The sequence below is a fragment of the Cherax quadricarinatus genome, chromosome 7 (genome assembly GCF_038502225.1).
Source record: "Cherax quadricarinatus isolate ZL_2023a chromosome 7, ASM3850222v1, whole genome shotgun sequence".
NCBI lineage: Eukaryota > Metazoa > Arthropoda > Malacostraca > Decapoda > Parastacidae > Cherax > Cherax quadricarinatus.
In genome coordinates, this window is record NC_091298.1 from 27,368,716 (window position 1) to 27,395,598 (window position 26,883).

At 44.3% G+C, this 26,883-nt stretch overlaps 1 protein-coding gene across 2 annotated transcripts in view; it reads right to left on the reverse strand.

Moving 5' to 3' along the window:
* Positions 1-26,883, reverse strand: part of LOC128686732 (uncharacterized) — a 271,648-nt gene that overhangs the window by 56,761 nt on the left and 188,004 nt on the right. For both annotated transcript variants that reach the window (XM_053773758.2, XM_070082374.1), the window contains exons 3-5: positions 7,851-7,919; positions 5,936-6,066; positions 4,787-4,897 (exon numbers count right to left, since the gene is read on the reverse strand). In XM_053773758.2, coding sequence (XP_053629733.2) covers positions 4,787-4,897; positions 5,936-6,066; positions 7,851-7,919 — 311 coding nt within the window. The remainder of the gene's footprint in view (positions 1-4,786; positions 4,898-5,935; positions 6,067-7,850; positions 7,920-26,883) is intronic.

Sequence of the window (26,883 nt, forward strand, 5' to 3'; positions counted from 1 at the left end):
CAAAGCATAGCTAGTTCCTGTCCCCTAGCTAGTTCCTGCCCTGTTTCCTAAGCTAGTTCTCGCCCTGTTCCCCTAAGCATATAGTTCTCCTAAGCATAGCTAGTTCCTGCCCTGTTCTCCTAAGCATTGCTAGTTCCTGTCCTGTTCTCCTATGCATAGCTAGTTCCTACCCTGTTCTCCTAAGCCTGTTGCCCTCCTAAGCTATCCTGTTCTCCTAAGCATAGCTAGTTCCTTCCCTGTTCTCCTAAGCATAGCTAGCTCCTGTCCTGTTCTCCTAAGCATAGCTATAAGCATAACTAGTTCCTAGTTCCTACCCTGTTCTCTTAAGCATAGATAGTTCCTGCCCTGTTTTCCTAAGCATAGATAGTTCTTGTCATGTTCTCCTAAGCATAGCTAGTTCTGCCCTGTTCTCCTAAGCATAGATAGTTCCTGCCCTGTTCTCCTAAGCATAGCTAGTTCCTGCCCTGTTCTCCTAAGCATAGCTAGTTCCTGTCCTATTCTCCTAAGCATAGCTAGTTCCCACCCTGTTCTCCTAAGCATAGATAGTTCCTGCCCTGTTCTCCAAAGCATAGCTAGTTCCTGTCCTGTTCTCCTAAGCATAGCTAGTTCCCACCCTGTTCTCCTAAGCATAGATAGTTCCTGCCCTGTTCTCCTAAGCCTAGCTAGTTCCTGTCCTGTTCTCCTAAGCATAGCTAGTTCCTGCCCTGTTCTCCTAAGCATAGCTAGTTCTCGCCCTGTTCCCCTAAGCATAGCTAGCTCCTGCCTGTTCTCCTAAGCATAGCTAGTTCCTGCCCTGTTCTCCTAAGCATTGCTAGTTCCTGTCCTGTTCTCCTAAGCATAGCTAGTTCCTACCCTGTTCTCCTAAGCATAGCTAGTTCCTGCCCTGTTCTAAGCATAGCTAGTTCCTATCCTGTTCTCCTAAGCATAGCTAGTTCCTGCCCTGTTCTCCTAAGCATAGCTAGCTCCTGTCCTGTTCTCCTAAGCATAGCTAGTTCCTACCCTGTTCTCCTAAGCATAGCTAGTTCCTGCCCTGTTCTCTTAAGCATAGCTAGTTCCTGTGCTGTTCTCCTAAGCATAGCTAGTTCCTACCGTGTTCTCCTAAGCATAGCTAGTACCTGCCCTGTTCTCCTAAGCATAGCTAGTTCCTGCCCTGTTCTCCTAAGCATAGCTAGCTCCTACCCTGTTCTCCTAAGCATAGCTAGTTCCTGCCCTGTTCTCCTAAGCATAGCTAGCTCCTACCCTGTTCTCCTAAGCATAGATAGTTCCTGCCCTGTTTTCCTAAGCATAGCTAGTTCCTGCCCTGTTCTCCTAAGCATAGCTAGTTCCTGTCCTGTTCTCTTAAGCATAGCTAGTTCCTACCCTGTTCTCCTAAGCATAGATAGTTCCTGCCCTGTTTTCCTAAGCATAGATAGTTCCTGCCCTGTTCTCCTAAGCATAGCTAGTCCCTGCCCTGTTCTCTTAAGAGATTATAGAATTTATTTAATTAAATATTTATTCTTATGTACAGTTAAGGACATTTATTAAAGGAAACCAATGTTTTTTCAATCCTAAAACAGAGACCAGTAAGAAGGGACCATATTTATTGGGAAAATCTAAATGGCATGAAGAGAGAGGGTGAAGGAAGTAGTATTAAAGGTATGAGAGAAGTAAGTGGGTATCACGTGACTCTCATCTCCTGTATGAGCAACTTATGTTTGCCAAAGATATTAGAAACGAGGAAACTGCCTGACTTCTGTGGAACTATGATAGTGACAGTCATTTTCGTGGCCTGCATACATTTTCGTCAACGCTGGAGTACACATAATATCCTCCTGTAGGTGTATTTGTAGTCAAGGATTCTTATGATATGGAATAAGGCCAAGTTGGTCACTCATGAAAATTATTTATGTTAATGAAAACATGTGAAGGCCATTTTAGCTGCTGTCACTAACACCATTCCGCTAAAGTCTGGCAGTGTCAGCATTTTCAAACTCTTGGCAGAAAAGATGTTGCCCATATTAAAGACGGCCGTCACGTGATACCAACATCAACTTACTACAGTACTCTGACAGCACTACTGCTACCTCCTCCACCCACTAGTGTAATGTCACCTGCCTGTCACCTGTACATGTTCCTCTGTATTAGGGCTGAAGAAGCCATTAACAGCAAATCTTTTCCTTTAATATTCAATCCTATAATTAGGAGTCTTTGTCCACATCTTGTCGGAATAATCATACCATTTACAACAATATACTTATTCATTTTTTAAGAGCTAACCTTGTAATATTATAAGGCACCCGAGGATTGGAAGGGATTGGGGCTGAGGGCAGTTCTAGAATACTAGACAAGTTCTTCACCAGCATGAAGACATTCCATCAAAGGGAAAGTGTTTTACTGAGCAATGTAGCAGCACAATACAGCTGTATACATTTTGTCTAAACAAAGATGAGGAATGAAAAATAGATTAACGAATTATTACAATGACTTAATCACTATATTTAATAGAAGAAAGAAGCCGCCAACAACACTAGGGAAAATTTAGTGGTACTGTATATATCCTTTACTACATTCCTAGTGTCTCACTGTAAATGAAATGTATCTGACAGCCGTGGATAGTGTACAGGCTGACAGGTGCAGGAAATCCTGACGGAGCAGGAGTGGCGCCAAGAGAAGCCAAGGAGGGCAGCAAAAATTTCCATTATCCCCCCAAAGTCCCCACATAAAAAAAATAACTAGATGTATTTCGGCAGAAACTTACTACATTTATGTAGCAACTGCATTGTAAACACTGGCTAATATTGTAGTGGCCAGGCTTAGGCTTAGTTTCAAATACTTCTGGCAGTCTGGCAGATACACATGATGATCAAACCAAATGCAAAGTATGTGGCCAGTTCTATGACCAATATCTTGAACACTATGTGCTTAATTGTCCACTTATTGAGGGAAAATATAGAGATAGTATAATAACCTATGTGACATGTCAAGATATCTCATTAATAAAAATAAGATACCAGATATATTAAGTAAATTTCCTAAATTTGCTAGTAACAGATAAGTGAACTGTAGATATAAATCCAGATGTACTCCAATAAACCGTTTTGGGGCCTAGTTCCTAGGCCTATTGTGTATCCATATGATCTTACGCTGCCCTCCACAGGATGGATATGGAGTGCACAATAAACTAGCCACTTCGGAGCAAAATCTAATCTAATGTAAGTAATATTAAATTTAAACTGACCTATGACATATATAACAAAATTTAACTAAAAAAAAAAATGCGTTAGTTTAAGCGAGGTTTCTAAGTTTTGGTCCAAAAATAAAAATCTTAACATCTTTATCAATGAAAACAAATTATCCCGAGATTAACACCCGTTAATCTCGGGACCACGGTTCTCGGGATCACGGTTCTCGGGATCACGGTTCTCGGGATCACGGTTCTCGGGATCACGGTTCTCGGGACAACGGTTCTCGGGTCCACGGTTCTCGCGATTACGATTCTCGGGACAACGGTTCTCGGGATCACGATTCTCGGGACAACGGTTCTCTGGATCACGATTCTCGGGACCACGGTTCTCGGGATCACGATTCTCGGGACAACGGTTCTCGGGACCACGGTTCTCGCGATCACGATTCTCGGGACAACGGTTCTCGGGTCCACGGTTCTCGCGATCACGATTCTCGGGACAACGGTTCTCGGGATCACGGTTCTCAGGATCACGGTTCTCAGGATCACGGTTCTCGGGACCACGGCTCTCGGGATCACGATTCTCGGGACAACGGTTCTCGAGACAACGGTTCTCAGGATCACGGTTCTCAGGATTACGGTTCTCGGGACCACGGTTCTCAGGATCACGGTTCTCAGAAACACGGTTCTCAGAAACACGGTTCTCGGGACCACAGTTCTCGGAATCACGATTCTCGGGACAACGGTTCTCGGGACCACGGTTCTCAGGATCACGGTTCTCGAGACCACGGTTCGAGTTCCCCGTCCACCTTTCTATTTATTCGTCGACAGTCGTTCATTACGGCTTGAACTGAGTTCAAAGACTGTGACTTTGAGGGAGGTAATGATAGATTTACTGTGAAAGCTTACAGAGCTGTGGAAAAGAACAGTAGGGTTGCAGACAGTAGCCACTGATGCAGACAGTACACAGTAGTGCCTCCTGTGAAACTTTCCCATTAGAAGTCTCGTAGCTCAGTGGTAAAGCGCTGGACCTGTTAATCTTGGGACCACATCAAGGGACAGTAAGAATAATCAGAAAATTTACAAAGATAAGATATGACCTTACATTAAACAACACATATGACCCTACTCACTGAGCCTGGGAATTCCTCCCCAGTGTTGTGAGGTTTTTAGTCAGGTCACATGTCGAGGTCACATGTCAAGTAAAATTTAAGAGTGACACACCAGGCAAAGGGGAATTTTGTCAACACATGTACAGTATATACATACACATAAATACACATATAATACCAGCACCTTTAATCTTACGTCACCTTGTAAAATTGAACTCTCAATTCTGACATCTCAGCTAGCCACAGACATTAGAAACAGTGATTCTGCCGACTCTGCCCTCAATTCCATATTTGAGAATAAATGGTAGAGTCCGTAGAGTCATTGAGTTTCTGATGTACCAGCGGTGAAGAAAGACAGGTGTCCTATCACATCCATTACATCTGTACTGAGTAAATAGTGTTGTTAAAGGCACAACTACTATGCAATGACATTTGATTTGAAGATGCTCTTGACGATCAGGATCCTCGTTCACTGATTCTTCCCTCGATGAATAAATTAACATTAACGTACCTGGAGAGTAGCTTCTGGTAATCGTTGTAAGAGCTGAGAACCATCTCCTTCTCAACAATGTCCTTGAAGTCTCGTTGAGGTCCTGCCAGGAAGGTGACGGGAGGGAAGTACCTGACGCATGCAAGTAAAAACAGTCATTATTTCACAACAATATATGATACAATAGGTTGGGCGAATTGACTGTATTATCATGTGCCGTGTCGTCTGGTCACAGTGTAATTACCAATTTGTAGCTAGATGAGCAGAACTTTGGTGGTAATATCCCAGTAGTTTCTGTGTGACACAGTCTAACAAAACACTAATCTACGCGCGCGCGCGTGTGTGTGTGTGTGTGTGTGTGTATGCCTGCGTGTGCGTGTGCGTGTGCGTGTGCGTGCCTGTTTGTCAGAAGCTCAGAACACATAAATCACGTCGTTATTAGTAAACACAATTACCTCCAACTCTTCCTTAGTCATTCAACACTTTATAACCTTCAACTCTTCCCTCAGCGTTCAGTACTTCCCTTACAACTCCAACTCATTCCTAACCACTTTAACACTTTTCTCTCTCTCATTAAAGATATTTTTTTTATTTTGGTGCTCTGCCATAAGAAGTGGCCATTAATAACTTTCCGATATTTTAACAACTATATATGGTTGCTCCATTAAGAAAGCTGTTAGTGCCATTATGCGAGTCAATTTCATTCAGGGAGGTGTCGTAGTAAATCATAAATTCAAGGTCACTGGCATCAATTAAGTTAAATACTATTACGATAACAAAGAGTTTAGTTTGTAACTTAGAAGAGTAGGATCCCAGGTGTTGCCTCTGATGCTCAACTCAACCTCGTTCCTATGTGGAAAAGGGAGTTGCTGTTGTTGTTGTGGAGGAAGAAGAGGAGGAGAGGGAGCAGGAGGCAGCAGCAGCGAGGGAGGGAGGCAGGGAAGGCGGATGCACTCGTGTTGCCTGGTGAACACTGACATAACAAGACAGAAGTTACAGTAACCAAGGCATGAGACTGACATAACAAGACAGAAGTTACAGTAACCAAGGCATGAGACTGACATAATAACACCATCATCACTACCCACTACCACCATACTGTTACCACTACTCACCACCAAAAAACCCTCCTCCCCACAAGCATCGCTACACACCACTGTAATTACTCACTTTATATATTGGGAGTTCTCCAGAAATGTAGTCATCTCATACTTGAAGATCTTAAGGTTGATGAGGTCGTCTGAGGAGAGAGAAGCAGCGTCGATGTCCTCAGCTCGACTTAAGAACTCTTGACACTTGACCTGTCCAACATGAATACTGATGGAGATAAGTTGTATAAAATACCGACATGATGGAAAAATGGACACAAGTGAGGTATAATGCGGTCTTTTATTGACAAACAGATCTGTTTGTGCATTATACTGCATTTACGTGTATTTTTCCGTGAACATCGATACTTGTTCTCCAATTTGTCTATATCAACTACTGAGTATGATACACAAACTCTCAACATGTACTCTCCAACCATGAGCACACAATGTTCGGCACATGAATGAACATACACACACTCTTAACATGTATTCTCCAAGGTCGAAGCGCACACAGTGTTCACCTTTGGTTGGTCTGAACACACAACCTGCCAACACTTGAAGCAACATTATTCAATAAACGTTGAAACAGAATTTTAACTCTTGTCAGAACTGACAAACTATAAAGACATAAATTAAAGCTTTCTTTATGATAACTCTCGAGATATCCAACAGGATAACATAAGACGTAGCTATGATAACATAAGTAATTTCTTTACATTTAAACTGACGTCTTATAAGTAATATTAAATTAATTTTTTATGTGAGTGGAGAACACAAGCAGCAAGTACCACTTATTAACTGATGACGTCGCATGAACATCAAACTTTGTTTAATTAGATGTGTTTATGATTTGATAAAACCCACTGTGTGGGCAAAACATCTGTGTTTATTTTTCCATCCAGGATTATCAAAGCTTATTCCTTCGGTGACACTGATAATCGGTTGGAGGAATATTTCTGCTAGTGGGGATGGATTCGACAAGGACCTACCAGGTATGGGTCAGTAGGCCTGCTGCAGTGTTCCTCCTTTATGTTATGTTCTAAAGCTTGGCCCTCAAGCTTTGTATCAGCTTGGTGTTCAAGCTGAACATCTTCCTCTCATAAAGGTCTTCATAATGCTTGCCTCTCTTTTACTTGCCTTGTGTACATATTTTGCACCATCTGAAATTATTTTAATTCTGGCCTCTGTGCTAATTACTGCTACACAGAGAACAAGCAACGTTGTCATCTTTATTACATAAATTGTTTAGAAAACCAACGAGTTGATGAATGAGTCACTTGTCCAACATTTGGGTATCTTTATTTTATGGAGGTGATGTGTTCATAACATCGATATTGATAAAAGTACAGCAAATGTGCAGAGAGTGGGGCTTATATACTGCAGACAGGTGAGGTGAAGCAGTTGCAGACGGCGTCATCGGTGGACAAAATCCACTAGTTAAGTAAGTCATGATTCTAGGTTAGTCCAGCGTTCTAGAACTCCCTTCATCAAGATCCCAGGATGTTGCTGTGTCTGACAGGTATTTCCAGACACAGACAAATCTAAACTTACACATAATTATTAGTATTTTGGTTATGAATGAACAATTTTTATTTAATTCGGGTGAAGTGGTAAACCCACGTGAGTAAATCAATGCAAAGACCGGATGAGGTTCGATCCTCCGTCCTTGAATCGTCTGACCAGTCAGGCTGTTGGTTACAGTGTCAATAAGTGACATAAATGATGGGGGGAATTATTATTATTATTATTATTATTATTATTATTATTATTATTATTATTATTATTATTATAATCAAGGGGAAGCGCTAAACCCGTAGAATTATACAGCGCCTGGGGGGATGTGGAAGGTATTCAGGTTCAATTTAGAGAACTGGAGAACACATCCAATTCCCTAGAACAAGAGCCCATCACCAGCATCAAGGAACCTTCCTTGAGGGGGTAGGGAGAGAACAAGAACTAACATCTTGCGGCGGAACAGATGACAGGTGACTCACCTTGCGCTGCTCGAAGTGTTCCAAGCTGTAGCTGTCAAGACGACCTGCTGTGTTGTCGTTGATGCCAACCTGTTAACACACACACAAATAATTAGACAAAAAGTATTTACTGTATAAAATACCAACAAGTTGATGAATAAGACACATGTGCAACATGTTGGTACCCAGACGATGCACATAATGTATGTCCATTCATCAACATACACTAAACACAGACGCTACGTTGACGCTTTTTTAAACTACTACTTGAAATAATTCGGTCACTGTGACCGAGGAAGAAGTGTTCCTGGTCCCGAATAACCCATATACAGATTTTATGAGCCTGTTTAATAACATACATTAACCAAAAGGTTATCTAAAATTTACTAAATTGCTGAAACACTATATAACGTGTGAATTGGCTTAATGGCAAAGCCTGAAAGACTGGTAAATTTAAATAAGTCTTACCCACCCCATAATTGCTTGAAAAAAGAATGAAAATACTAAAAGGATTCATCTAGATTAGTCTTAGATGAGGAAACGAGCTAGGAAGAATGAGACTTAGGACATTTATCATTTGAAAGTTGAAGAAGAAGAGAGCATATGATCACGACATACAGAATACTAGGTAATGATGGTCTCTTTACCACGGATGCAACAAAAACATGAGTTCATACTTGGAAATTACACACACAAATGAGCCGCAAGGATGCTAGAAAATATTTAACATAAGAGTGGAAAATACAGGAGAGTGAGCTGAACAACTACATAGATTCCACAGAGAAGTTCCAAAATACATATAACAATGTTATTTAAAGTCTGTCTGTCGAAAGTTTAGAAGCATTACAGAGTTAGCAATCACCCTTCGCTTTCTCCAAGAACTCTACTAGCTAAGTACAAATATGGAATTAAATATGATAGGTTAGAGTAGGCTTGAATACAATAAGTAAGTTTATTCAAATATTTGTTAAGATTGGATTGATTAGTCTAGACCTGGTTAGGTCAGGTCACTATTAGTTTGGAGAGCTTAATTTGGTTATATTAGGTCTCTCTTACCATGGCTATTTATGCAATATATTAAACTTTGTGTGTTGAGCATTTACGTATTAGCTAATTAAATTTAAAGTCTGTCGAAAACCTCTGATATATCAATGATGGGTTTCGAGAGTTTTGCTACTCCCGCAGCCTCGGCCAGGCTTCTCCGTGCTTGCCTGGTCAACCAGGCTGTTTCTGCTAGTGGCCGGTTGCCTAAATATCCATCCGACAGTGTTTTTGATATCTTCAGGTAAGATGTCAAAAACTATAGGACTACATGTGTTAATGGACTGTTCTCTTTTTTTTAGTCCACGGCGCCTCTTGCTTTCTCTCACTCCAATATGATGTTATAACAGTGTGCGGACTTGGCACCAGGCCCTTAAGCACTTCCAAGTATATACAATCGAGTATATCTCTCTCGGTTCCGCTGTCAACTACGAGCAATAATTTAAGCGAGAGATCACAAGCGATATGAGTTGTGTCACCATAAGCACTATTTCTCTTGTTTTGAAAGTTCTCATTATCCTCGCCCTCATTTTCCTGAACGTCCTGGTATATGACTTATTCTGTTCTTGGAATGAAAGGTCAGCTGACTTTATTGCTCCAAGATCCTTAATGTATTTACTCTGTTCTATTTGGGAATCCTCATACGTTTCGTATACAGTTTCCCTTATGAGATCTTCATTCCTTCCATGTCTAGAAAGTCGGAAGTTGTCACCACAGAACGTCATGTTATTCTCCAGTGTCCGTTGAAACACTTTGTTTATATTTTCCTGCAATTTTTTTGTGTCTTCTACTGAGGTTGTTTTCATGCTTATTTTGATATCATCTACAAATGATAATACGAAACTGCGATGATACTTTTTTTTATCTATGTCCGCTATGAAGATTAGAGACAGCCAAGGTGCCAGGACTATGCCTTGCTAATACTGGATTTTACTCTATTTGCTACCACTCTGTGTTCAATCTGTCAGGTAATTGAGTATCCATTTGCCTACTTTCCCCATGATCGCATTTGTCAAATGCCTTTTTTTTTTTTTTTTTGGTTTTCTTCCAACACCTCAAGCAATTCTATCAAAATGGTTCAGCAGCTGTGACAAGTATATTCTTCTCCCTCTAGATCCATTCTTGTTCGGGTTGTGCAGGCTTTTCCGTTCCATATAATTTGTTATTTGGCGTCTCATCATCCTTTTGAAGACTTTTATGATGTGGGATGTTAAGGTTGTCGGCTTGTAATGATTCTTGGCAAGCGCTCTACTGCCTCTTATGCAAAGCAGCTATGTCTGCACTCTTTAAGGCCTATGAGATTTCATCTAGATCTAAACTCTTTCTCAAATGATACCGAGAGTTCGTACTAGTGGTATTTTGCATTTCTTTATAAATAAAGAATTCGACGAATCCGGTCAAGGTACTGCATGAGTTCACATGTTTTCTATTTCCTTTTCGAACTCAGCAGGATTTGTGTGGATGTCACGTCGACCGCTTGTCACCTGTACACCACCAGGTGACAGGTGACAGGTGACATACAGGGATTGGAGTAAATCTTAAATTCATATATTCTTAAATATACACTGCTGCTCTCAATGGCAACCCATCCTCCTAATCAACTGACGTTGATTAGGAGGGATGTGTAACTGTGACACGGGAATAAAAGTGATTAGTAATAGTGTACTGTACAGTCATGCATGAAATTTCTTCTTGCCTGTATGCATTACTGCATCTTACTGCGATTATGATATGTAATAGTCTGTTAATTTTGTTTAACAGACAACACTTTGACCTAACCACTTCTAAGGTAATCTGGTTAGAAGGTTAGAACTGTTACTGGAGTTTGTGGGTGTCAATCTGCCAATTTTGTTTTAAAAACACTGTCACCCGTGATATACCAATGACCAGTTTCCAGAGTTTCCTACCCTCGATCCGGCCCGGGGCCGGACTTTTCTGTTGATGGCCTGTTCAACCAGGTTGTTGCTGTCTGTGGCCCACTGTCCCACATTAGGCATCAAAGCCTGATTGATCTGGCACTTCACAGAGGTGGTGGTCCAGTTTCCTCTTAAAGATTTATACATGGAGATAAATGGTTTAAAATACCGACGAGATGGAAAAAATAGACACATGCATTATCATGAGATCCTTTATTGACTACGTTTCGCCCACACAGTGGGCTTCATCAAGATCCAGGCCAGGATAGGTCTTGGCCCATATCTTCTCCATGCGGTGACTCGGCAGTGGCTTCCTATAGGGAGAGTGTCATCACATTTTTTTTTTTATCAAGGCGGAAGGTGGCAGGCGATGATCGGCAACAACGTCCTAAGGGTCTTGTCTGTAAGATACACAAGGTGTGCTGCCCTGTCCTCCCGGGTTTGTCTGACAGTCTGTTGTGGGAGGAAGCAGTTGCATAGGGACCTCGAGGCAGGACAGTAATGCACCAACGGGAGCTCAACCATCTGTTCATGGTGGGTGCATAGCTCCCGTCTTCGTTGCTCGAGGATATACGTTAAGGTCATGAACCCAAGTCGTAGTCGGTGAATGGCCACACGTTGCTCCCTAGTCCGCGTATTCATTGGGCAGGGTGAGGTTCCCGGCATGTTGCCAAATCATACCATCGCGAGACAGAGCCGGATAAGACCGACCTTGAGGACAGGGCTGCCCTGGCTGCAAGGTGCACTGTCGAAGGCTGATGTGGACAGTGGCACGTGGCTGCATCTCATAGGTGGCCGTCTTAGCGGCCTCGTCTGTGGCGTCCTTGCCTGGAATGCCGACATGGCTTGGGATCAAGTGATACTGACGATCCATCCTTGCTCGATGAGTGAAGAGACCTCTGTACTGTAGTTATCAGAGGTATGTTGCTCCTTGGCTCGTTGTGCTGAAGTGCTTATATCGTTGACTTGAAGTCAAGGTGAATGACTGGGGGGGGGGGGGCGCTGGATCACATGCTACAACGCCTGGTGGATGATGTAGAGCTCTGCATGCAGAATGGTACAGTGGTCAGGGAGTCGCCACCCAGAGGCTACCCCTCGTGGAACATCTGAGTCCTTGGAACCCTCGGTGTAGTAGGCAGAACACCCTGGACTCTTGGTGACGGTTATACTGGCAATGATATGTCACTGACATAGACAACAGTCTCTTAGTGATGTCAGTAAGGATCCAGATCCACCGACACCTCGGGAAGACCTCTGGGTTTTGTCCTTGATGGGTTGAATCTTGGCCATCCTGTGGCAGCGATGAAACCTATTCTGTCCTCAAGAGAGGGCAGCTAGGCCTCCTGGTTGAGTCCGACTATGCTGGTCCACCTGGGCGCACCCAGTATGGCTCAAGCTGCGGTATTCTGCACAACTTCTAAATGCAGGGTTCTGGAGGGACTGGTATGTACCAGTGCAAGTGCTCCTTAGTCCACCGGGGAGCGCACGGTATGTAAATAGAACATTTTCAGGACCTTTTGGCTGGCTGTCAACCTAAGGCCAGCCATTGCAGACATAGCCCTGATTCTCTGAAGGTTCTGCTTCCTGATGTACTCTGCTTCCAGAAGGAAAGCCGTTGGTTGATATAGATGCCCAAGTACTGGCAGCTGTTTACCCACGCCAAATCGATTCCTTGTATCCGCAGCCTGGTGGGTAGTTTGTGGACGTGAATTATCATGGGCTTTGAATTTTCTGCCGATATCTTGCGTCTAACTTCTTGGCAGGTGAACCCCACCAAGTCTAGGTCTTTTTGGGCACGCAACAGCAGGTTCCTTTTCCTTGGGACCACCAGTGCAAGGTCATCAGAGTAGTTGAGCGGTAACATTCCACTATGGAACGGTAGTTGCACCAATTGAAGTGTCAGGATGTTAAAGAGGGTGGAGCTGAGGACTCTTCCCTTGAGGGGAGCCATTTTCCATAGACTTGTAGTGAGAGTTGTGCTCCTGGAAGCACACTCGGGCATGCCTGTTCCTCAGGTAGGACCTAATCCATGCTAGCAGCCTGCTCTTTATTTACCTTCGGGCCAAGAGAGCACTGGTAATCTCAAAGCACTTCTCCAGAGATGTTCGTTGGCTGTAATGGCTATCAGCAGTGTGGAGATGCTCTCGGAGTTGCCCACGCCTGTGTGGAAGCCTTAGAAGTGTTGATTGTCTGGTCCAAGTTTCTACCTCAGGCATTCCAGCACCATTCTCTCAGCTGTCTTGGCAATACAGGGAGATGGGCCTTGCACTACCTGGTTCCTTGGGATTGGTGATCGGTCTGATGTTGGCCTCCTTCCAAGCAGCTTGGAGTCTCCCAGCCCTCCATGTTTGGTTGATGACCTTCCGAGCCTGACCATACGGACATGTCATAGGTGATGCCATTTCCTTCTGGTGTAGCATCCTTGGACGTCTTGATGACCACCTGGAGTTCATGGCTGTTTAAGTTCACATTTGTGACATCAACTTCCTCGATGGCCTTGTGCATGACCATGACTCTTCTTGGTAGTAGTTCCGCCTGAAGCTTCTGGATATCCTGAGGTAGATGGACAGACGCTGCCCTAGAAGTTCGGCTAACCTGCTCTGCTCTAGCTTTGAGTCCGAGTGCACCGCGCTTTGGGTTTCTGCTGGCCCATAAGAACATAAGAAAGAAGGAACACTGCAACAGGTCTACTGGCCTATGCGAGGCAGGTCCAGTTCTCCCACTGGCTTAAGCCAATGTCTTGACCTAGTGAGGTCAGACACGCCACTTAAGGAAGGAGCACGGCATCCGTCCTAGCAGCACAAGCTAGTCAGGTCCAACTCACACCCACCCACACCCACTCATGTACATGTATTTATCCAACCTATTTTTAAAACTACATAATGTCTTAGCTTCTGATGGTACTCGGGAGTTTGTTACACTCATCCACAACTCTATTACCAAACCAGTACTTTCCTATATCCTTCCTGAATTTGAATTTTTCCAATTTAAAGCCATCGCTGCCTTTATTTTAGATTATATCTCTGAAAGCGTTGTAAACTGATCCATGGACGAACACCACTCGAGCCACTTGTCCACTTTGACCCTCTGAGAAACAGAGTGCATGGTGCACCACCTCCCTCAGAGGACGCCTGAAATCGGCTATCGTCTGTATTGCTTCAACATGACGTTGACATGACGGTTCATTGACATCCAGTCGCACTTGAGTGTCCAGCTGCCTTTGACCTTGGGATGGAGACCTCAGCTGCCCATTGGAAAGCTGAAGCGAGGTCGTGGGCCGCACCGTACGGATCTCCAGGGAGGTTGCTGTCCTCCCACAATTGCTGAATGATCTGGAAGCATTGCTAGTCAACCTTCTTGACATTCCATCTAGGGGCTGCTGTTGCGGGTGGTCGCCATCGAATTTCCAAGGAGGTAACTACTGCAAAGTGGTCACAAGTGAATTGGGGATGTACCTCCCAACTCACACTCGGCAGCAGCCAACTGGATGCAAGAGTGATATCCAGGTGACCACCAAAGTAGTGTATTGGTTCCCAATTGTTGAGGAGAGCTATCTCTGGCACGTCTTCGAGGTGAACGGCAGTAATGGGTGGTGTGCATTGATGTCCCCAGCTACAGTAAGATCTTCCGTGCATGCAAGAGCAGCTACCTCCAAAATGCTGAGGGTGAACCTGCGGTTTTTGTAGATGTTATAAATCGTTACGGGAACACCTGACAGGTGTTCCCCTCAGCCCCTTCGCCACATTCAATAGGGTCAGTGATGATAGTGTAGGGGACTGAGTTCCTCACAAAAATCGTCGTGCCCCTGCTAGTATCGTCGGTATGATATAGGTAGGCTGAATACCCTAGGATGTGCGGCTGAGTTTGTGTCTGGGGTACAGTGAGTCTCCTATAAGAGAATGACGGTGACCTCGTCATGGACAACTATCTCGGCCACCAGGTGAAGCTTACGCCTTAGGCCAAAGACATTCCATTGCAAGATCTTCAGTGGCTTGCGTGGAGATTCACAGCCATCTCCGCCTGTCTCTTCTGTCTCTGTCTCCTCTACTACTTCCGCAAAACTGTCTGTATGTGAGTCTGTAGTTGCTCCGAGTTCTCCTTGTCCAGAACATATACGCTGAGCAATGCCACTATCAGCATCTGTCTTGTGCTCTGGTCCTGCACTGAAGGCAGAATGGCACAGATGGCATCGGAGAGACCTGGACAACCTTCTGGAGCTGGTGGCTGAGCTGGCTTCCTGATGTCTCTGGAATAAGGTATGGGGAAATCCCATGGCTGACATTGGGGTTATGGACATTGCTGTTCCGCCAACACCACTGGGGCTGCGTCCACTGGGGTCACTTCTCTCTCAGTTGTTGCATCCCGTGGTGGAAGTGGTGTCATTTTCTGGCCACCTGTGAGAGGGACTTGGAGTGGGGTTAGAGAGGCCTATCGCGGGGCCGACTACAAGGTGCCTTCCTTAGTGTGGTTTTACCTTGACCATGCTGTTCCCAGTAGTTTGACCTCCTGTTCCATCTCGGGTTTGGTCCTTATTGTTGCTTATAATACTGCATGGCAGCCGTCATGGTTCGTCGTCTTGGTGCGGCTGCTATAACCGGGAAATCGGCGTCGTTGTCCACTGCATCTTCTTTGGTGCTGAGACCTCGGCCACAGGAGAACACTGCTGGGCAGTCTTGGTTCTCTGTGGCACAACTGCGGTTGGGTCTGAGGGTGGTCGCACCTGCCACCATCAAAGTACAATCTCCAGGCAACTCGGATTCCATGCTTGGTGCTTCCTCTTGCTGTTGGCACAACTGGGTGCCAGCTGAGGAACCGTGGTGCTTGGATTCTTGAGAATCGTGTGATGATCCATGCTGCATACACCACATTGTCTCTTGTGTTGATATGTGGCTGCTATGTTGCCAAAGCCCTGATAGTTGAAGCATTGTAAAGGGTCTGGGATGTATAGTCTGGTCTTCAAATTTCCCCATTCTCTTAGGCCCATGTGGGTGGGGAGAGGACCCTTGTGGTGGACAAGCACCTGCCGTGAATGAGCATTGTTGCTCTGCTTGATCGCCAGATTATAGGCCTTGATAATGTTTGGCTCATCCTCGATGCGAGCTACTAGCAGGGACATGCAAGAGCAGCCCTTTGTGTAACTTCTCCGTCATGCTCATTTCCACTATCTGAAGTGAAGAGTCTGTTGTTGATACTCTCTTCAGCCGGTCGTATGTTTCCTCATTCCGAGGAATAATTTTTATCTTGTTCCTCAGTGTAAATTCGCAACGAACCTTGAGGCTTTTCTCTTTCTCCAGGTTTCTCACAAACTCATAGGAGGGTACCTTGAATTTGTTGTTAAAAGTTACATTTAGAGTCAGGTGGAGTATGTTGAGAATGTAGGATCTGAGACGGACCTGCACAGAATGGGCAAATATAAAAGAGAGCAAATGAGAGAGTGGGTGAGATGTTATCAACAAATTTTGTTGAAAATAAGAAAAAGGTTTGGAGTGAGATTAATAAGTTGAGGAAGCCTAGGGAACAAATGGATTTGATAGTTAAAAAGAGGAGAGGAGAATTATTAAATGGAGAGTTAGAGGCATCGGAAAGATGGAGGGAATATTTTGAGGAATTGTTAAATGTTGATGAAGATAGGGAAGCTGTGATATCGTGTATAGGGCAAGGAGGAATAACATCTTGTAGGAGTGAGGAAGAGCCAGTTGTGAGTGTGGGGGAAGTTCGTGAGGCAGTAGATAAAATGAAAGGGGGTAAGGCAGCCGGGATTGATGGGATAAAGATAGAAATGTTAAAAGCAGGTGGGGATATAGTTTTGGAGTGGTTGGTGCAATTATTTAATAAATGTATGGAAGAGGGTAAGGTACCTAGGGATTGGCAGAGAGCATGCATAGTTCCTTTGTATAAAGGCAAAGGGGACAAAAGAGAGTGCAAAAATTATAGGGGAATAAGTCTGTTGGCAGTTTGGAGTGACTATCTAAATTGTCGTATCTGGGCGCCTCTGCAAAGACAGTAATTATGTATGAGCGATGGTGAAAGTGATAATGAAAGTTTTTTCTTTCTTTTTGGGTTTTTCTTTCTTTTGGGTCACCCTGCCTTGGTGGGAGACGGCCGACATGTTAAAAAAAAGTTTGTTGAGTATACCTGGTAAAGTGTATGGTAGAGTTATTATTGAAAGAACTAAGAGTAAGACGGAGAGTAGGATAGCAGATGAACAAGGAGGATTTAGGAAAGGTAGAGGGAGTGTAGACCAAGCGTTTGCAGTGAAACATATAGGTGAACAGTAGTTAGATAAGAGCAAAGAGGGTTTTTTTGGCATTTATGGACTTGGAAAAGGAATATAACAGGGTGGATAGGGAAGCAACGTGGCAGATGTTGCAAATGTATGCAACAGGAGGTAGGTTACTGAGAGCAGTGAAGAGGTTTTACGAGGATAGAGAGGTTCAGGTTAGAGTCTGTAGGAGGGAGGGAGATTGTTACCCGGTAAATGTAGGCCTTAGACAAGGATGAGTGATGTCACCATGGTTGTTCAATATATTTAAAGATGGGGTTGTAAGAGGAGTGAATGCTTGGGTGCTGGCAAGAGGTGTGGGGTTAAAAGATAAAGAACCTAACACAAAGTGGGAGTTGTTACAGATGCTCTTTGCTGATGACACTGTGCTTTTGGGAGATTCTGAAGAGAAGTTGCAGAGGTTGGTGGATGAATTTGGTAGGGTGTGTAAAAGAAGAAAATTAAAAGTGAATACCGGAAAGAGTAAGGTGATGAGGATAACAAAAAAATTAGGTGACGAAAGATTGGATATCACATTGGAGGAAGAGAGTATGGAGGAGGTGAATGTATACAGATATTTAGGAGTGCATGTGTCAGCAGATGGGTCTATGAAAGTTGAGGTGAATGATAGAACTGACGAGGGGAAAAAGATGAGTGGTGCATTTAGAAGTCTGTGGAGACAAAGAATTTTTTTCCATGGAAGCAAAGAGGGGAATGTATGAGAGTATAGTTATACCACTGCTCTTATATGGGTGTGAAACATGGTGGTGAATGTTGCAACAAGTAGAAGGCTGGAGACAGTGGAGATGTCATGTCTGAGGGCAATGTGTGGTGTATGGAACATCTGAGTCCTTGGAACCCTCGGTGTAGTAGGCAGAACACCCTGGACTCTTGGTGACGGTTATACTGGCAATGATATGTCACTGACATAGACAACAGTCTCTTAGTGATGTCAGTAAGGATCCAGATCCACCGACACCTCGGGAAGACCTCTGGGTTTTGTCCTTGATGGGTTGAATCTTGGCCATCCTGTGGCAGCGATGAAACCTATTCTGTCCTCAAGAGAGGGCAGCTAGGCCTCCTGGTTGAGTCCGACTATGCTGGTCCACCTGGGCGCACCCAGTATGGCTCAAGCTGCGGTATTCTGCACAACTTCTAAATGCAGGGTTCTGGAGGGACTGGTATGTACCAGTGCAAGTGCTCCTTAGTCCACCGGGGAGCGCACGGTATGTAAATAGAACATTTTCAGGACCTTTTGGCTGGCTGTCAACCTAAGGCCAGCCATTGCAGACATAGCCCTGATTCTCTGAAGGTTCTGCTTCCTGATGTACTCTGCTTCCAGAAGGAAAGCCGTTGGTTGATATAGATGCCCAAGTACTGGCAGCTGTTTACCCACGCCAAATCGATTCCTTGTATCCGCAGCCTGGTGGGTAGTTTGTGGACGTGAATTATCATGGGCTTTGAATTTTCTGCCGATATCTTGCGTCTAACTTCTTGGCAGGTGAACCCCACCAAGTCTAGGTCTCTTTGGGCACGCAACAGCAGGTTCCTTTTCCTTGGGACCACCAGTGCGAGGTCATCAGAGTAGTTGAGCGGTAACATTCCACTATGGAACGGTAGCTGCACCAATTGAAGTGTCAGGATGTTAAAGAGGGTGGAGCTGAGGACTCTTCCCTTGAGGGGAGCCATTTTCCATAGACTTGTAGTGAGAGTTGTGCTCCTGGAAGCACACTCGGGCATGCCTGTTCCTCAGGTAGGACCTAATCCATGCTAGCAGCCTGCTCTTTATTTACCTTCGGGCCAAGAGAGCACTGGTAATCTCAAAGCACTTCTCCAGAGATGTTCGTTGGCTGTAATGGCTATCAGCAGTGTGGAGATGCTCTCGGAGTTGCCCACGCCTGTGTGGAAGCCTTAGAAGTGTTGATTGTCTGGTCCAAGTTTCTACCTCAGGCATTCCAGCACCATTCTCTCAGCTGTCTTGGCAATACAGGGAGATGGGCCTTGCACTACCTGGTTCCTTGGGATTGGTGATCGGTCTGATGTTGGCCTCCTTCCAAGCAGCTTGGAGTCTCCCAGCCCTCCATGTTTGGTTGATGACCTTCCGAGCCTGACCATACGGACATGTCATAGGTGATGCCATTTCCTTCTGGTGTAGCATCCTTGGACGTCTTGATGACCACCTGGAGTTCATGGCTGTTTAAGTTCACATTTGTGACATCAACTTCCTCGATGGCCTTGTGCATGACCATGACTCTTCTTGGTAGTAGTTCCGCCTGAAGCTTCTGGATATCCTGAGGTAGATGGACAGACGCTGCCCTAGAAGTTCGGCTAACCTGCTCTGCTCTAGCTTTGAGTCCGAGTGCACCGCGCTTTGGGTTTCTGCTGGCCCATAAGAACATAAGAAAGAAGGAACACTGCAACAGGTCTACTGGCCTATGCGAGGCAGGTCCAGTTCTCCCACTGGCTTAAGCCAATGTCTTGACCTAGTGAGGTCAGACACGCCACTTAAGGAAGGAGCACGGCATCCGTCCTAGCAGCACAAGCTAGTCAGGTCCAACTCACACCCACCCACACCCACTCATGTACATGTATTTATCCAACCTATTTTTAAAACTACATAATGTCTTAGCTTCTGATGGTACTCGGGAGTTTGTTCCACTCATCCACAACTCTTATTACCAAACCAGTACTTTCCTATATCCTTCCTGAATCTGATTTTTTCCAATTTAAAGCCATCGCTGCCTTTATTTTAGATTATATCTCTGAAAGCGTTGTAAACTGATCCATGGACGAACACCACTCGAGCCACTTGTCCACTTTGACCCTCTGAGAAACATAGAGTGCATGGTGCACCACCTCCCTCAGAGAACGCCTGAAATCGGCTATCGTCTGTATTGCTTCAACATGACGTTGACATGACGGTTCATTGACATCCAGTCGCACTTGAGTGTCCAGCTGCCTTTGACCTTGGGATGGAGACCTCAGCTGCCCATTGGAAAGCTGAAGCGAGGTCGTGGGCCGCACCGTACGGATCTCCAGGGAGGTTGCTGTCCTCCCACAATTGCTGAATGATCTGGAAGCATTGCTAGTCAACCTTCTTGACATTCCATCTAGGGGCTGCTGTTGCGGGTGGTCGCCATCGAATTTCCAAGGAGGTAACTACTGCAAAGTGGTCACAAGTGAATTGGGGATGTACCTCCCAACTCACACTCGGCAGCAGCCAACTGGATGCAAGAGTGATATCCAGGTGACCACCAAAGTAGTGTATTGGTTCCCAATTGTTGAGGAGAGCTATCTCTGGCACGTCTTCGAGGTGAACGGCAGTAATGGGTGGTGTGCATTGATGTCCCCAGCTACAGTAAGATCTTCCGTGCATGCAAGAGCAGCTACCTCCAAAATGCTGAGGGTGAACCTGCGGTTTTTGTAGATGTTATAAATCGTTACGGGAACACCTGACAGGTGTTCCCCTCAGCCCCTTCGCCACATTCAATAGGGTCAGTGATGATAGTGTAGGGGACTGAGTTCCTCACAAAAATCGTCGTGCCCCTGCTAGTATCGTCGGTATGATATAGGTAGGCTGAATACCCTAGGATGTGCGGCTGAGTTTGTGTCTGGGGTACAGTGAGTCTCCTATAAGAGAATGACGGTGACCTCGTCATGGACAACTATCTCGGCCACCAGGTGAAGCTTACGCCTTAGGCCAAAGACATTCCATTGCAAGATCTTCAGTGGCTTGCGTGGAGATTCACAGCCATCTCCGCCTGTCTCTTCTGTCTCTGTCTCCTCTACTACTTCCGCAAAACTGTCTGTATGTGAGTCTGTAGTTGCTCCGAGTTCTCCTTGTCCAGAACACATACGCTGAGCAATGCCACTATCAGCATCTGTCTTGTGCTCTGGTCCTGCACTGAAGGCAGAATGGCACAGATGGCATCGGAGAGACCTGGACAACCTTCTGGAGCTGGTGGCTGAGCTGGCTTCCTGATGTCTCTGGAATAAGGTATGGGGAAATCCCATGGCTGACATTGGGGTTATGGACATTGCTGTTCCGCCAACACCACTGGGGCTGCGTCCACTGGGGTCACTTCTCTCTCAGTTGTTGCATCCCGTGGTGGAAGTGGTGTCATTTTCTGGCCACCTGTGAGAGGGACTTGGAGTGGGGTTAGAGAGGCCTATCGCGGGGCCGACTACAAGGTGCCTTCCTTAGTGTGGTTTTACCTTGACCATGCTGTTCCCAGTAGTTTGACCTCCTGTTCCATCTCGGGTTTGGTCCTTATTGTTGCTTATAATACTGCATGGCAGCCGTCATGGTTCGTCGTCTTGGTGCGGCTGCTATAACCGGGAAATCGGCGTCGTTGTCCACTGCATCTTCTTTGGTGCTGAGACCTCGGCCACAGGAGAACACTGCTGGGCAGTCTTGGTTCTCTGTGGCACAACTGCGGTTGGGTCTGAGGGTGGTCGCACCTGCCACCATCAAAGTACAATCTCCAGGCAACTCGGATTCCATGCTTGGTGCTTCCTCTTGCTGTTGGCACAACTGGGTGCCAGCTGAGGAACCGTGGTGCTTGGATTCTTGAGAATCGTGTGATGATCCATGCTGCATACACCACATTGTCTCTTGTGTTGATATGTGGCTGCTATGTTGCCAAAGCCCTGATAGTTGAAGCATTGTAAAGGGTCTGGGATGTATAGTCTGGTCTTCAAATTTCCCCATTCTCTTAGGCCCATGTGGGTGGGGAGAGGACCCTTGTGGTGGACAAGCACCTGCCGTGAATGAGCATTGTTGCTCTGCTTGATCGCCAGATTATAGGCCTTGATAATGTTTGGCTCATCCTCGATGCGAGCTACTAGCAGGGACATGCAAGAGCAGCCCTTTGTGTAACTTCTCCGTCATGCTCATTTCCACTATCTGAAGTGAAGAGTCTGTTGTTGATACTCTCTTCAGCCGGTCGTATGTTTCCTCATTCCGAGGAATAATTTTTATCTTGTTCCTCAGTGTAAATTCGCAACGAACCTTGAGGCTTTTCTCTTTCTCCAGGTTTCTCACAAACTCATAGGAGGGTACCTTGAATTTGTTGTTAAAAGTTACATTTAGAGTCAGGTGGAGTATGTTGAGAATGTAGGATCTGAGACGGACCTGCACAGAATGGGCAAATATAAAAGAGAGCAAATGAGAGAGTGGGTGAGATGTTATCAACAAATTTTGTTGAAAATAAGAAAAAGGTTTGGAGTGAGATTAATAAGTTGAGGAAGCCTAGGGAACAAATGGATTTGATAGTTAAAAAGAGGAGAGGAGAATTATTAAATGGAGAGTTAGAGGCATCGGAAAGATGGAGGGAATATTTTGAGGAATTGTTAAATGTTGATGAAGATAGGGAAGCTGTGATATCGTGTATAGGGCAAGGAGGAATAACATCTTGTAGGAGTGAGGAAGAGCCAGTTGTGAGTGTGGGGGAAGTTCGTGAGGCAGTAGATAAAATGAAAGGGGGTAAGGCAGCCGGGATTGATGGGATAAAGATAGAAATGTTAAAAGCAGGTGGGGATATAGTTTTGGAGTGGTTGGTGCAATTATTTAATAAATGTATGGAAGAGGGTAAGGTACCTAGGGATTGGCAGAGAGCATGCATAGTTCCTTTGTATAAAGGCAAAGGGGACAAAAGAGAGTGCAAAAATTATAGGGGAATAAGTCTGTTGGCAGTTTGGAGTGACTATCTAAATTGTCGTATCTGGGCGCCTCTGCAAAGACAGTAATTATGTATGAGCGATGGTGAAAGTGATAATGAAAGTTTTTTCTTTCTTTTTGGGTTTTTCTTTCTTTTGGGTCACCCTGCCTTGGTGGGAGACGGCCGACGTGTTAAAAAAAAGTTTGTTGAGTATACCTGGTAAAGTGTATGGTAGAGCTATTATTGAAAGAACTAAGAGTAAGACGGAGAGTAGGATAGCAAATGAACAAGGAGGATTTAGGAAAGGTAGAGGGAGTGTAGACCAAGTGTTTACAGTGAAACATATAGGTGAACAGTAGTTAGATAAGAGCAAAGAGGTTTTTTTTGGCATTTATGGACTTGGAAAAGGAATATAACAGGGTGGATAGGGAAGCAACGTGGCAAATGTTGCAAATGTATGCAACAGGAGGTAGGTTACTGAGAGCAGTGAAGAGGTTTTAGGAGGATAGAGAGGTTCAGGTTAGAGTCTGTAGGAGGGAGGGAGATTGTTACCCGGTAAATGTAGGCCTTAGACAAGGATGAGTGATGTCACCATGGCTGTTCAATATATTTAAAGATGGGGTTGTAAGAGGAGTGAATGCTTGGGTGCTGGCAAGAGGTGTGGGGTTAAAAGATAAAGAACCTAACACAAAGTGGGAGTTGTTACAGATGCTCTTTGCTGATGACACTGTGCTTTTGGGAGATTCTGAAGAGAAGTTGCAGAGGTTGGTGGATGAATTTGGTAGGGTGTGTAAAAGAAGAAAATTAAAAGTGAATACCGGAAAGAGTAAGGTGATGAGGATAACAAAAAAATTAGGTGACGAAAGATTGGATATCACATTGGAGGAAGAGAGTATGGAGGAGGTGAATGTATACAGATATTTAGGAGTGCATGTGTCAGCAGATGGGTCTATGAAAGTTGAGGTGAATGATAGAACTGACGAGGGGAAAAAGATGAGTGGTGCATTTAGAAGTCTGTGGAGACAAAGAATTTTTTTCCATGGAAGCAAAGAGGGGAATGTATGAGAGTATAGTTATACCACTGCTCTTATATGGGTGTGAAACATGGTGGTGAATGTTGCAACAAGTAGAAGGCTGGAGACAGTGGAGATGTCATGTCTGAGGGCAATGTGTGGTGTGAATATATTGCAGAGAATTCGTAGTTTGGACAGTAGGAGGAGGTGCGGGATTACCAAAACTATTATCCAGAGGGCTGAGGAGGGGTTGTTGAGGTGGTTCGTACATGTAGAGAGGATGGAGCAAAATAGAATGACTTCGAGAGCGTATAAATCTGTAGTGGAGGGAAGGCGAGGTAGGGGTCGGCAAAGGAAAGGTTGGAGGGAGGAGGTAGAGGAGGTTTTGTGTGCGAGGGACTTGGACTTCCAGCAAGTCTGCCTGAGCGTGTTAGGAGCGAATGGAGACAAACAGTTTTTAGGACTTGATGTGCTGTTGGAGTGTAAGCAAGGTAACATTTATGAATGGATTCAGGGAAACCGACAGGCCGGACTTGAGTCCTGAAAGTGGGAAGTACAGTGTCTACACTCTGAGGGAGGGGTGTTAATGTTGCAGTTTTATAACTGTAGTGTAAGCGCGCCTCTGGCAAGACAGTGATGGAGCGAATGATGATGAAAGTTTTTCTTTTTCGGGCCACCCTGCCTTAGTGGGAGACGGCCGATGTGTTCATATAATAAATAAAATAATATATAAAGAAATACTGCAGCCAACTGAATTCGAACCCAAATCGGCAGCTCTCCAAGAGTGCGTGTAGCTAGCTACCAATCTGACGCCTTAAACCACTCAACTACAGCTTACTGGATTGCAAGGTTACTAAAATGTTACTGTTTCTGCGAGGGTCATTGAGTATCGCTCATCGCTCGTGGAAAACAAGTTTGAGGTTCACTGGTGTGCCCGGCGTGAGGAGAAACATGAAAACATGGTAGCGACCAGCGCAAGCTGGGCAGGCTGCAATTTTGAATGCCCAGGGGTGTTAATCTTCTGCATGAATCCAGATGGAGCATAACATGATCAGGTATCATGGCATCTCAGTTAGCATACCAGATTAATTAGAGATCTCCCTGAGAATATTACTGAAAGCATTGACCATTGGTCTGGGACGTTAAGTTAATTAGGGGCAAGACTCAGTTAAGTGCTGTAGTGGCTCCCTTGGATCAGAGCCAAGAGTCATACCTTGAGATCAGGATCTTGAAGTTGAGGATATCACCAGCACATGTGCTAGGTGTTGAGTGTAAGCTGTAAGGAATTAGCGGAAAGGAGATAGTTTGGCAGCACGTTAATATACGAGGCAGGACGTATTAATTGACGTCCTGTCCAGAGGAAGTGATCACACGCCCTGACACCAAGCGACCCCAGGTATGATACCTGGGGCACAGGGAAAGTCTTCATTCACTGCCTTGTTCATTAAGGAATTTGCAATCCATAATTTGTACAGGCCAGGTGGGGATTTAGGTAACTATAGTGGTACCAGAGTAAGGGCTTATGTGTGAACACTGAGAGAGCCTGTCAAGTGTCATACCATCATGTCATGCGTTATCCAAGTGGCAAGTGTCGTATTAACTTGCCATATATTACCCCAGTGTCAAATGTCATGTGAATATGCCATATATTACCCCAGTGTCAAGTATTATATGAACATTTCATATATCCTACTTTCTTACGTTCTTATATCACCCTAGTGCCAAGTCCTTACTTATCCAGTGAACAAGTGTGCTGGAACATTTATCATGACAATGGATGTCTGGAGCCAGTGTACAGTCGTACCTGGTAAGTATATTAGTGTCCAGTATGCTTGTGATGTACAGCCCTGTCGAGGAATGACCCACCAAGTTGTATCAGAGGTGTGAGGCGTCTGGCATTCTCTGAGTGGAAGACTGATATCAGTTTGAGTAATAAGTGAGTCAGTCAAGTTAGTCGATAGGGACAAGAGCTAATCTGTGAATCGTGTTGAGTGGTGAGTGAAGGGCTCCAAAGATGCGTCATCCAGCCACAGATGGTAGCGGCTGCTTAAATTTCCCAAACACAGTCTGTATTTGGGCTGAGGTTTTGTATTAAGAGCTTTCATCTTCTATCCCGAGTCAGTAATGGGGGTGGGCTTGCAAATGCATAATACCCCCAGTTCGTGGCCTCACAACTCTATGTATAAAGTCATGTATTCTTAGATATAAAAGTATAAGGTAGTTCAAATTTCAACCCCCTTTTTTTTCTTATCTCCTTATATATATATATATATATATATATATATATATATATATATATATATATATATATATATATATATATATATATATATATATATATATATATATATACATATGTCGTGCCGAATATGTAAAATTGGTCAATTAGCAAGAACTCATTTAAAATTAAGTCCTTTAAAAAAATTTCTCTTATACGTCTAAAGATATATTCTTTTCATTAATGTTAATGTAAAAAATTTTAGTTTTGCACCAAAAGAATCTTAGAAAACTTACCTAACCTTATTATAACAAGCGCAATTTATTTTAGGCTAATCCTACTAAATATATTTTAAATACGTTTACAGTAATTTAATACTAAACAAACATAATGAAATATATTTTTTTCGTTAGGATTTGAATGATTTTTGCGAAATTATTGCATACACAAATTTTCGCTTGTCCTATATGGCAAGATGAGTGTTGATATTTAAGCCAAGATCGCAAGTTCTGCCTATTCGGCACGACATATATATATATATATATATATATATATATATATATATATATATATATATATATATATATATATATATATATATATATATATATATATATATATTTTTTTTTTATTATTATCACAGCGGCCGATTCCCACCAAGGCAGGGTGGCCCGAAAAAGAAAAACTTTCACCATCATTCACTCCATCACTGTCTTGCCAGAAGGGTGCTTTACACTACAGTTTTTAAACTGCAACATTAACACCCCTCCTTCAGAGTGCAGGCACTGTACTTCCCATCTCCAGGACTCAAGTCCGGCCTGCCGGTTTCCCTGAATCCCTTCATAAATGTTACTTTGCTCACACTCCAACAGCACGTCAAGTATCAAAAACCATTTGTCTCCATTCACTCCTATCAAACACGCTCACGCATGCCTGCTGGAAGT